The 13,429-nt window shown below is 38.4% G+C and overlaps 1 protein-coding gene across 13 annotated transcripts in view; it reads left to right on the forward strand.

The window, feature by feature from the left end:
• LOC127578716 (remodeling and spacing factor 1-like) overlaps positions 1 to 13,429 on the forward strand; it is a 208,060-nt gene that overhangs the window by 178,059 nt on the left and 16,572 nt on the right. For 3 of the 13 annotated variants that reach the window (XM_052031065.1, XM_052031077.1, XM_052031072.1), the window contains exons 12-16: positions 178 to 362; positions 3,552 to 3,587; positions 5,347 to 5,526; positions 9,779 to 9,886; positions 10,372 to 13,230. In XM_052031065.1, the coding sequence (XP_051887025.1) occupies positions 178 to 362; positions 3,552 to 3,587; positions 5,347 to 5,526; positions 9,779 to 9,886; positions 10,372 to 13,230 (3,368 nt within the window). The remainder of the gene's footprint in view (positions 1 to 177; positions 363 to 3,551; positions 3,588 to 5,346; positions 5,527 to 9,778; positions 9,887 to 10,371; positions 13,231 to 13,429) is intronic. The other 10 variants (XM_052031069.1, XM_052031074.1, XM_052031071.1 and 7 more) reach the window with 10 other exon arrangements.

Below are 13,429 nucleotides of genomic sequence, written 5' to 3' on the forward strand. Positions count from 1 at the left end.
CCAAAAATGGTTTCCCCAGCTCAAGTGTTTGCTGATAAATAGTGCAAAGAACAATGCTTTCTTCCCCCACCCCAGTCTGTTTGCAGGAATATGCCTTTCCCTTGTATCAAACTGCTTGTTGCAAATTCTTTTTTGTGTATAATGAGCATATTTTACGTCAGGTATTCTGACTTGCAGAGTTTTTCCGTCCAGCTTCAGTTGGGGAGAACCATGATGCCCTTTTGAAGGAATCGATGAAGGATGCAAGCGAAACTTCGAGAACAGAAACACCAGACACAACACAGTCAGACAGCAAGAAATCCTCCCAGAAATCAGAAAAAACAGATGAAGTAACAACGCCAACAAAAATAAAAGAAATGAAGGTACAACGGTGTTGAAGTTTTAAGATTCCAATGCAGATAATCTTTTTTGCCCTTAACCAATAGTCCAAGAGAGTGAGTTCTAACCTAGAAGGGTAATGTTTCTTCAAATAAATATTCTGTCCTTTTTTATGTCCAAGTCAGCATAATTGAAGATGTGGAATGGCACACTGTTGCTGAGATATTCCTCTCTGGTCAGTAATGCTGAATGTTGTATGCAAATCAATTCACGTCGGGATTAAAATTCAATTGATTCTATTGAGATAGAGCATCTTTGGACTGGAATAGAAATAAGCACCCACCTCAAAATTGCTTAAATATAACAAGGGGCTCACAACGGAAGAGGCTCACTATGCAGATGCTTGAAAAAGGAGCTGGTCAGTCATATTGATAGAAAGGTGTCTTTTCCCAAATTGGGATTAAGGAGCAGCATTGGGGCAGAGCAGTGGTAAATTTTGTCTCTACTCCAAGCTTGAAATTGCCACTGACAATGGTAAAGTACAGTCAATAATGGGGAAAACATTAAGAAGCCAAAGAATTGGGAGACAGCTGTGTGAAGGCATTTGGCAGTCCAGCATTGAGTTGGACAAGACCTCTGAGTCAGAAGAGTCACAGAGGACACCGCAGAGAGAGAAATGGAAATGTACTTGGGGTTAGATGCGGAATGTCTCCAGCTAGGCTGACGGTCGCCTGCTGTTGTAGAAAATGGTCAGCCGCTGCGGCTACCATTGCTTTGTATGTATTATTGTGAACACATACAGTATTGAGGTTAGTGTGGAGTCCCACTGGTACAGTGATGAATACTTCTCCACAAATCAACACCAGCTCTCATCGTATGCTGGGCATGTTATTTTGTGGCAGATGGCGTGGTTGCTGAATCAGCAAAAGGAATGGAATTGCAATTAGACATCACTTCTCACAACCTTGGGAAGTTGCAAACCAGCTACAGCCGATTAAGTACTTTTTGAAGCATGATCACTGTTACAGTGTCAGAAAGCAGCTGATGTGTAGACACACAAACAGTGAGATTTATGATCAGATGATCTGTGGAATGATGCTGGTTGAGGAACAAATCTAATATTTGCTCTTCATCAAATGGCACAGTGGGTTCTTTGTATTCATTCCTGAGGACAGATGAGGTCTTGTTTTCATGTCTTGTTTAAAAGGCTTCCCCAATAGGACTGCATGTCCTCAGCAGAGTATTGAAATAGAAGTGTGACAAATGTCTGGCATGGTGCTACCCAAGATTGGTGGTGCAAATCTTCATCAAGGATGGTGCTACTGCTGTGTAAACTTCCAATGAACCTGTAATTGCATTCCTCAATGGTGGAAGATAGGTTTTCAGTGATGTTATGATCCTTTCCATTGTTTAGTATTGGTGACCTCTGCTTAATTACCAAATTCATTGATCTATCTTTTGAAATCTCTCATCTGTTTGTGAAATAAGCCATCCCAGAGTTATTGCCAAGGACCACCTTGATCCAGTGATACTTTGGGCACAGTCAGAAAGTCGCTGTGGCTGGCTTTTGTGCTGTTGCTATGTCATGAATTACTGATTTCACAGGAAGGAGTGCAGACTTGTTTTTCTTTTTTCCCCTTACTAATTATTTGTTGCATGTTAGCCATATGTGAGTTGTTTAGAAGCAACCTTGCAAATCATTGCTTTGCAATGTGTATGATAGCATAAAACTGAAGGAAAAGAGGGACTATTATAATAAGGAAAAAATTCTACATTTGTGTTTCTTTTTGTTCACAAGGACTGAAAAGAGCTGCCTATTACTTTTTTTTTTGGCTGAAGTTTAATTACATTTTCCAGGAAAGAAGTAAAATACCACTGTGTATGGCATTTTCTGGATGTGTATTTGGGACTTAATTATTCATGTATTATTTTTAATTCGAAGAGTATCAATTTGTTTTTACATTTGTGATTACATAGCCTAGCATCTTTTATTTTTTGGATTTGCACACAGGATCTGAACTGGAAATAGGAATATTTAACACTCATGTTCCGTTCCAAAACTTTGCAGTCACCAGAACTTTTAACAGGCAAGAATCCAAAGACCTTGGTCCTTGTCTGAACATCTTATCTGGTTAATAGTTTTATTTAGTGGCAGAAATCACCATCTGATTCCTTGATGCTTGACATAAAGCCGAGATGGAACATACAATTCAGATAATTGCTGATTTTGCTTTTGACCTGTAAACAATTTTCACATTTTCTGCCAACCCAGTGAACTAGCTGCTATGGGTAAATTTACTATAAAATGACATTGAAAATGGATTACTACAGTTCATCCAAAGAACAAGGAAAGAGCATATCTAAATTTATTTCATCACAATATGGACTTGTGTTAGACACGAGAGATTGCAGATGCCGGAAATCCGAAGCAACACACATGAAATGCCTCGGCCCAAAACATCAACTGTTCATTTCCCTCCATACATGCTGCCTGACCTGCTGAGTCCCTCCAGCATTTCATGGACTTGCATTAGATACCTTAGCATAGAAAATATTTCCACGTTATTGTGACAGAGCACAATCAGTTTGACTGTATTCTCAGTTAGGCTTAGAATCAAGACAAGCCCCTTTCCCTTGAGGAAACGTAGAGGAAATGTGGAAGAGAATGATTAACAAGAAAAGTTATTTTCTCATGCCCAATGAGTAAAACACCTGCTGTGTTTATGCAAACAAGTAAAAGTACGTTTACACCTGAATTAAACCAACTGCATTCAAGAAGTATGGAAGCAATTTTTGGTCATTCCCAATGATCTTGAATCAGCCAAACTATCCAATGGATTTAGAATGCATTGTTGACGCAAAGTACACAATTGGTGCAAAAGCAAACTAAACCCAGAGCTGGAGGAAAATACTGACATGGACTGAAGCAGCATGAGACTCCCTGAAGGGGCAAGTCTGACTTACCTTAGTGACAAGTCAGACCTTATCTCCAGATTTGCCTATACAAATTTACTATTAATATGAAACAGAAATTGCTTTGAAACAATGCTAAACATGTAGTCTAAATGCACCTTTTATTGATTTAATCTATTTTCTGTTGGGCAAGCTTATTTGTTTCAAGCATTGATTTTTCACATAGCCAAGCCTGATTTCATTCTTCACATGAAGGTCAATAGATTAAGATCTTGTTTTGGATTTAATTGATTTGATTTCTTTTAAAATTTTGCTGTCAGACGGAACGTGAAGATGAGCCGAAACTTAGGCAAGAGGTAGTGTACAGACCACTGTGGACTGGTTTTTACTGTAGTTTATGTGAAACATTTTCATATCTGTTTTCAAAAAAACATTCTCAGCTTAGAAGATAACTGGTATCTATTTATTTTGAATGGATATTCATTCATCAAACTAATTATAGATATAACATCCAGTAGATCCAGCTTGTTTATCCTTCAAGATTTATCACCTACAAAATCCAAGATATTTACTATTCCCTTTGAAACACTTATTTGTAACTCAAAACTGGAAATTCATGCTGTTTGAGACATTAAAATACTGAGCTTTCTCCTTGTTACAGAATAGTGGGTGATAATTTTCTGAATCATAGTTTTTTCATTGTTGTCAGTACACTACTTATACGCTAATATACATTTCATAAGTGGCTGTGGTGCTGTAAAAATCCTGCTGAGGCTTCACTCTGGAAGATAACCAAGTCTTAACCATTCATCAGATGTTGCTGAAGTTGTTTGATCACCAAATGCATTACATTGCAGTGTAGCACTCTGTGCTGTTTACTTGCTTGCTGCATACAAAGTTGCTAGCCATTTGATTTTGTGTGTGTTTGTTGATCTTCCATTGTATGATTGTATTTATCAGCATTAGAAACATGACTTCCAATTAGATGCAATGCTAGTTTCACTAGATGCAGTAACTCATTGTTGACTGTTATGATTTCTTGTTCATTGAGGAAGGGGCAGGTGCAACTAATAGAAATATAATTTGGTACGATGGAAGCCGCCTTTACAGTTGGGGTTGGATTATATTGTCTGTGGTGCTGGGTAGCTATGGATACTGCTAAATCTATAATGTTTAACGTACTTATTACCTATCACCCTTTGGTATCTAGTCTTCCACACTGTGACACCAATCCTCTACTGTGGCTGCAGTGTATTCCATCTAGAAAATGTCCTTCTGCACCTTGCAGAGCATCTTTAAAAAAAATACCTCCACAAACCCATGATCTCTATCACCTCAAAGTCCAAGGGCTGCAGGCACATAATACCACCACCATCTTTTCCAAACTGCACACTAGCTGAACTTTGAAATATATTACTGTTCCCTTCTCATGCTGGGTCTAAATCCTGAAACTCCCTGCCCAACGGCACTAAAGTACCTTCACCAGGGAGGCTGCAGCAGTTCAGATAGCAGCTCGCCATCATTGTCTCAGGCTGTTAGGAATGGCCAATGAATGCTGGTCTAGCCAATAATGCCCACATTTGTAAATGAGTAAACTGATAAATAATAATATATCTTCTATTATATGCAGGTTATTATTCACATTTATGTCCCAGCTGTTGTAGATTTAACACCATTACATAAACATTGAAAAGTTGAGCTTTGTCACTTAATAATATGCAGTCATGATAAAGGAATTGAAGGTGATCTACCTATGAAATTGACAGGAATTGGAATCTCCATAAGGTATTTCGGGGGAATGAAATCATATTGAGGATGTTGTATTAAATTGGAGCGCACATGTTTAAGCTGAACTCTCTTTTGAAATGAAAATGTACTGTAGAAAAATAATTATTAGTCTAGTCAATCTCCCAAGTGACAGAACAGTAGAATTCCAACAGCCATCTTATTAATCTAAATTTCTGTTCTTGCTTCACTAAAATGGTACAATGAAATTTCAGACAAGTACCTTAAGAAATGGGCAAATCTTTTTCCCTCTCTTCATCAGTGACACTGAAACCAATGTCTTGTTACCACTAATGTAACAATCTCTTTTTCTTTCAATTCTGCTTAAAGTTCCTGGATAAATCAGAAGATGTGCTATTAAAGCATCAGGCCAATATCAATGAACTCAAACGGACTTTACAGGAGTCTACTAATATTAAGATAAGTCACGGTGACCGGGAAAAGAAATTAACAACTTCTCCATCAAAACCTAAAGAGAAGGAGCAGGAGGAATCGGAGAAGCTCAAAGAGGTGGGTTCTGTTTCTAAGCGCTTTATTGAAGCTGTAAGTGTGTTAGATTTACCAACTTGGTTTTGGCTCTTGCTGGTCCGTTTGTTTGTTACTGTGTTGGTGATGGCTATTTTTCTAGTTGCAGCAAAGGGATGAACAGTGTGGATGTTACTTAAAATAGAATTGCACCACAGTTAGTTCTCACACAGAAGGTTTTGACCACCACCTTGGTGCAGAATAAAATGATAGGAAGTTCTAACAGAAATATGAACGGTGATTAGACTATTGACTGAGATTCATTTACTCTACAATTTTTTGAATGACAGACTGCAATATTCCTGTACCCTAGATAGAGAAGAGTTGTCCAAATAAAGTACTTAACATTTTCCAAATTCCTTGTGAAAAATTCATGGCAGTGTAAAACTTCCATTCTAATCTTGCCTCCTCAGTAACATAGCAATGTGATTTTGCCATGGTATTTAAGTGCATTTGCTTTGATAGTGTTAATAATATTTCCACCACAGTTCACCTTTGTGATGCATTAGAGTTAGGGAGAGTTTTTTAATAGATTGTGCCATCTACAGTTAACCCAACATTACTGCAGCTGTAGATAATGTGCAAGCTTCAATGTTGTGTGGCTTTTAAATTCCACATATTTATTGACATAAATCAAATTTGACTGAGGAGGACAGTTGTAGCAAATCAATAAAATGCAGTGCACTCTTTCTCATCTATGCAATGTGGTTAATGACGAAGGTTACTTCAAAACATTTCCATTGGTGCTCAAAAATAACCTTTCCCGAGCCACATCTGGGAGGCCGATCTGATACATCTTCAGCTCCCTTTCTCATTACTCGTCTGTCTCGAGCTCGCTCTCAAATGAGGTTTTGTACTGACTGTAGCCTTAATTTGGCATGATTATGACCTATGCACCCATGAGATTGACAGCATAGATAAAGCATACCAAATATTGTGCTGCACATATGAATATCATTTGACCATTGAATATGAACGCATCATGATTACTCACCGGTCTAAAGAGGCCTCATTTAAATTTGCCAAGGGGATGGTAATGATATCGGATCTCTTTGTTAATGCTAATTCTGCAATTGGTACCATTTTTGAAAAGGATCATCGATGTCCATCCAAGGTGCCTGTCTTTTTCAGAGTGGTAAGTTCTCCCAGTTCCCACATTAGATTGGAACTGGTTAGAATATATACCATGCACATTCCAATCACTTTTACATCTGATGGATCCAAAGAAGATCTATTAAAACTATTTTTGTGAGATTGTGATCTTTCATTTCCACCTTCAGTGTTATTTTTGCCCCACAAAATTGACTTGTTATTTTTAAAACAAAAGCTTTAAAATGTTTATACTTGTTTTTTATATATTTAAAAACAAGCTTTAAATAGACAACACCAGATCTTTATGCGTGACCTACTAAATTTCCTGGTGTGGAAGGAGTCTTCATTTGAGGTCTGATTTATCCATGGTGTCCAGAGAGTAAGTGAATAAGAAAGCAGAATGGCACAGCTTTTGTTCTGACATACCTTTGCTTAACCAAGTATGATTATGACATGTACATTCAGAGGGTAAAGAGTACTAAATATTGTGCAGTTATAATAAAAATCTAGTACTAATAAAAATGATGTGACAGTCACTAATTTATTGTTTGATTCTAATAAATTTTATAGTAAATATTTTGTATTCTGATTGACGATATGGGGTATGTGTCTGAAAAATGCTGCACAGGACAGCGGTACTTGTAATCTTCAGATAGGCAATGTGTATGATTTTTTTTATTACTATTCAGTGTTTGCATAGTCCTTGTGTTGCAAGGAAACTTTGTATAAACTGCAACTTGCTAATAGATTTTTTGTATGTTTGTAACTGACACAAATTCAGCAATGTTGATGGTTGAAGAACAAAGCACAAGCAACATGTGTTTTGTATATTTGCTTATAATGTCTCCTTTTTTTCTTAAATTCTTCAGTTGTTGAACAATGAGGCTTCTTTCTCCCTTGTGGTTCTTTCACTTGGGGTTTTGTTAATTTGTTATTCAAATGCTACAGTTTACTGAAGGCCAGAAACAAAATTTAACATAACTATATTGCAGTTTTAGTTTGTTTCCAGAAGCGGCTCTTAGAACCAAGTAGTGTTATGAAATGTGCAAATTTCAATTTTAGTAGATTTGGGGATGAATGTATCTTAAATTTCTTACCAGTACTGTCATATCACTAACATTGCTGATTTAATCCATTTGTACTGATTGTGTTGGCCATTTTCCCATCAGTGTGCTGCACCAGCCTTTACTGGCATCCTCTGACCTCCGAGCAGACTGTTGCCAGTACTAACAAATCTTACCAAGTAAACCACATGAGTCAGTTTTACTGTTTTATTTCCAGTCCTCAACTATTTCTCATTCAATTTATCCCTGTGATAAGCCATGCAGTTCTAGATGTTGTATTGACTCATTGCTGAACTGAAAGTCAGTAGGAAAAAACACACTTTGATATCATTAAAATAATGCCATAATCTGTCTTCAGACCTTTCTTAATTAACTATTTAAAGTTATGAGTTCATAGATGTGAAATGTTCTTTAGCCGTGCTGTGCTTCAATCAATAAATGCAGCCCACGGTGGTATTTGATTAAAATACATTGGAGTTTAATGAATATGGAAAATCTTTAAGAAAAGAATTCCATTTCATAATCAATAAGTGTTAAATTTTATGGGAGTTCTGAAGGTCAAGGTGCCTCAAGTAATTTTCTATATTCAGTGTTATTTGTTTGTTGTTCTTCTTGTACAGGCTTTGTGTTTGACAGCAGACTTGCCTCGATGTTGCTGGATTGTACTGGCATTTCCAGATGGAACTGCCACAGTTTCTCAGCATAGTGTTGGCACGTGTAGGACTCACCACGTTGAATGTGGTAGTCCCAAACTTGCAGCTAAGATCTGCCAGTGATTTCCCGGGTGCTCCCTGTGGGATCCAGCTGTGGTGCAGGAGCTCACTGGAATACCCCAGTATTTGTATTTGTGCTGGGAAACCTGGTCTTGGATCTGGCACAGGATCCACAAATTTTACAAGTGCAAGGAAGAATGGGAAGGTAAATATGTGCTTTGAACAATGTTTTGAAATAGGTGATTTTTCTTTCGCATTTTTTTTGTCATCAGAAAAAATTAAGTTTGTTTCATTGTGAACTTTCTCGAATACTTCTAAATATCAGGAACATTCAAATGCATTGGTAAACTCCAAGAGCTTTGACTGACAGCAAAGCTAATATTGTGGCTTTGCCGTAAGTCCAAATTTTTGAGGTTTTGCAGGCAGGCCCACCCAGACAATCCAATTACATTGCTCAAGGCCGTTGTGCCACTTGAGGGCCTTGCTGCTTGGCTCCAGGGTGGACTCAGCCAGCAAAATTACCTTTCCATGTCTGACAAGGTAAGTGCATGGCATCAACATTTTTCATGTCAGGTGCCGGCCCTCACTTGGCAACCTTCTGGGTGAAGCTTTTGAAAAGACACAAAGTGTAGGCAGCAGATAGCTGCTCTGAAAGTGGTGTCATTTGGAAGCGGTTAAAAAAGCTGAATGCAAGATTCCTGTGTTGTGATTCCTGTGTTGCATTTCCTGTCATGCTGTACAGAACTTGGTACATGTGGAAGCTTATCTGGCCTTGAGAAAATCTGAGGTTTAGTTCAGGGATGAGTTAGAACATTTTGGGAAGTTATTTTCAGGGACATGTTTATCTGACTGTTGTGGTATTTGTTACAGGATGAGGGTCCTCTAGGAACTGCAAGCAGTTTGAGGAGCAGACAAGTGTTAATTAAACTTCTGCTCATCACTTGCCTTGAGCCTTTAGTTTTTTTTAAAGTTTAACAGCCTCCTCCCCCCACAGCTGTTAAGATATTTAATAGCATGAGCAAAATCGCCATAGATCACTCAAATAGACTGGTATACCACAATTCAACGTTACAAGAAAATCTGCTTTCTTATTAATGCTACGTTTATTAATTGAAAAAAAAATCAAACATCTTGAAAGTAACTGCAAAGTTTAAGAAATGGTGCTATTTGATAAAATGCCCGCATATTGTGCTTTTTAACCGAGTACAGTGTATCGTATTGTGCAAGCGTGAATGACCAGTTTTGATACTATTTTAAAGGAAAATCTGATACATCTACACCTAAAAGTGCAAGCAAGAAGCTAGCACATCTATTATGTGTTTTTATGCAATATGTTCTGGTACATCAGCTAATTAACCTTTTTATCAGTCTGCGAGGGCTGAAGAGGAGGTCAAGGAAGAGCCTACTTCTCAAGTGGGTGCCATTGCCTTATCTCTGGAAGCTTCAGCAAAGAAAAGTCTTGCATCTTCCCCTGAGGTTGACCTTTTCAGTTATATATTTAACAACACACTGAATTATAGTTTTGTCAAAATTCATCTCTGCTTATTTAATGATGGTTATTTTTAGATGGCAGAACTGACATCGGGGGGTGATTTTTTTTTAAACCAGTTTGCTAATATTTTCTAAAGGGTTAATATTTATTGATGTAAAACAGCTAAGCATTAAAATTAGACAAATGTAAAAGATGTTTGTTACTGTGAAATTTGTTGTTTACCCATTTATGATTCATTTATTTCATCATTAATTGCTGTATTGAGGACCTAGAAAACTAAATCATATTACCATGTATTCACATTTCACAGAATTACTAAAATGTATATTTAGAAAATTTAGCTTCATCCAATTGTAGCAATTCATACTTCACCATAAAGCAAAATGAAATAAATGAAATGCATGTCTGTTGCTATATTCTTGTTCATGGAATACTGTGATGTTGACAAGTTTCTGTATTTGAAATGTAGGGCTCTGATGAATGGGTTATAATAGAAAAACAAGCTTCTAGGCTAGAAGAACTAGTTGTAGTTGAAGTGAAAAGTGACAGAAATGAATCCAAAGAAGAAGAAGCAGTTGAGGCTATATCACTTGTTTGTGACAAAAAGCAAATTGATTTAGAACTATCATCTCCTGAAATGGAGCTTATAAAAGAAGCAATTCACAAGGATGAGCCATGTGAAGACAAATCTCCAGTGACTGAAGAAATTTGTATTCTATCTGCTGAACAAAAAGAAGACTCTTCTGAATCTATTGGTTCAATAGAAAAGACAAGGACAATAACTACTCCATTGCATTGCACAGAGTTACCAAAGTCAGATCAACAAGAAGAACCTGAAGTGGAAAAACACAAAGCTGAATATGAAGTTGCATTTGAGAAAGTTTTAGATGAAGAGTGCTTAATTTCTGAACACAAACATGTAGATGATACCTCAGTTTGCAGCTCAGAATCGTTAGAACAAGTTTCAATACATACTAGAGAAAAGCTATCTAAATCCAAGGAAGATTTAAAATCCGACTCCCAACCATGTAAAGGTGCACAGTCGACATTGCCTGTGCAAATGACTGGCAGAGAGGAATCCAAATCTGTTTCTCCGGAAAATGGTAAAACCAGGTGTGAGGAACCTAAAGACTCCAAGGACATTTCTCCACAAGATGGTGAGAAAAAACCGGATTCTCTAACAGCTGACCGAAAAGGCCCAGGCTTTCAAGGAGAAAGTCTACAAGAAGTGGAGGCAGAATTGCAAGCATTTGATCAAGAGGAAGAAATTGAGCCAACTTTCCAGATAGATTCTAACCACACATTTACATCAATTCTCTCTGTAACTGAAAAAGACGAATTGCATTCCGAAAAAGGGAAGACATCAGACACCAAGGTAGCTATCCAAAAGGACTCCATGTCCATTTATGAAGAGAAGCATGACTCTAAATCCAGTTATTCAGTAGCTGTAAAGGAATCAGAAATAATAACTGAAGTAGAGGGCAAAGCTGCTTCCCCATTGGATACCATTGAAGCTCACAAGGCTGAAGGGGCTTGTGCCTTTGAAGAAGATTCTGAAGTGTCTCAGCCCTGTTCAATGCGATGGGATAATAATGAGTCAAGGACATTCTCAGAAAAAGAGTCAGAAACATGTGACTTAAAGCCTCATTCTATAGGGGAAGAGGAAAGATCAAACTTGGAAGTACACAGAAAAGATCCAAAACCATGCACAAGAGAAGACGATGGGAAAAAGAGAAAGCCATGCACGCTGCAAGAGGAAGGAAAAGAGCCAAGGCCAGGTACACTGGAAGGCGAAGGAAAAGAGCCAAGTCCATGCATGCTGGAAGACGAAGGGCAAGAGGCAAGGCCATGCACGCTGGAAGACGAAGGAAAAGAGGCAAGGCCATGCACGCTGGAAGACGAAGGAAAAGAGCCAAGGCCATGCACGCTGGAAGACGAAGGAAAAGAGCCAAGGCCAGGTACACTGGAAGGCGAAGGAAAAGAGCCAAGGCCATGCACGCTGGAAGACGAAGGAAAAGAGCCAAGGCCATGCACGCTGGAAGACGAAGGAAAAGAGCCAAGGCCATGCATGCTGGAAGACGAAGGACAAGAGCCAAGGCCAGGTACACTGGAAGACAAAGGACAAGAGCCAAGGCCATGCACGCTGGAAGATAGTGGAAAAGAGCCAAGGCCAGGTACACTGGAAGACGAAGGAAAAGAGCCAAGGCCAGGTACACTGGAGGACGATGGACAAGAGCCAAGGCCAGGTACACTGGAGGACGATGGACAAGAGCCAAGGCCAGGTACACTGGAGGACGATGGACAAGAGCCAAGGCCAGGTACACTGGAGGACGATGGACAAGAGACAAGGCCAGGTACACTGGAGGACGATGGACAAGAGACAAGGCCATGTACACTGAAAAATGAAGGAAAAGAGTCAAAGCCAAGTACACTGGAGGATGATGGAAATGAGAGAAGGCTATGTTTACCTAAGGACAATGGAATAGGGACAAGGCCATGTACACTGGAAGATAATGGTGAAAAGTTCAATGATAATAAAATGCTCAAGCAGCTTTCCCAGAGTGATGCCAATGATTCTGTTCAAGTTGTGTCTCAATCAAATGACAGGGATGAATTGAAAGACTTTTTCCCAAGGACAGCGAGTGATGAATATAAAATATGTTCTTCTGCGCATGTATCATCTGTGTTGGACTGCTCAAAATCCACAAACATGACTGAATATAACAACTTAGCATCCAATGAACTGTTATCAGAAGCGAGTCAAGATCAGTTTCTTGTGAACAACAAAGTAGATTCCAGAACAGAATCTCAAAAGGAATATTCTGAGGGAAAATTGTCTGAACTGGATTCACCTGATCTTGAGTTGTCAGACCAACAAGTGGTCCTTAGAGCTGAATTTTCTCATGTTGAAAGATTGCAACCATCAACAATAACTTTGCTTCCATCCAAATCGAGAGAGGAAGAGCCCAAGTCTAATCAAGTTACTGAACTTGAGTACGTAAGAATTACAGAGTTGCCAAAAGTTGATCCTCTGAAGCCAATATGCAAACCGGGAAGAGAGAGCATTTTATTTATGCGCGACAGAGAATTTCCAAATCCATCAGAGCAGCTGGCAGAAATTTACTCTTCAGCCAAGCTTAAAGAGAGAGATCCAGATGTGTATGATATGGGGTCGGCTACTCTGAAGGATAAAATATCGTACTTTGAATTGAAATTGGGAGAAAATATTTACTTAAAAAAGCCAGTCAAAGTGTTGGAACAGGCTGCACAGATTTCTGAAGTTGGATCCCCGGATTCAGGCTGTGAAGTGGAATTGACAGAAGCAGTGGTAACTCTTCATGTGAATTATCACAAGGAAACATTGTTCCAGCATGTTTTGTCAAATAGCATCCTACATCATACAACTTTACATAGCTTGAAACAAGTTTATTTCTGAATTGCTATTTTATGTTTTAGTCATGTGTATTGCTAAATGCAGAGCATTGTATTCAATCCGTTAATTTGCTTTCCTTTTTATTTAGACCATT

Source organism: Pristis pectinata, chromosome 16 (assembly GCF_009764475.1).
Source record: "Pristis pectinata isolate sPriPec2 chromosome 16, sPriPec2.1.pri, whole genome shotgun sequence".
In the NCBI taxonomy this organism is placed as follows: Eukaryota; Metazoa; Chordata; class Chondrichthyes; order Rhinopristiformes; family Pristidae; genus Pristis; species Pristis pectinata.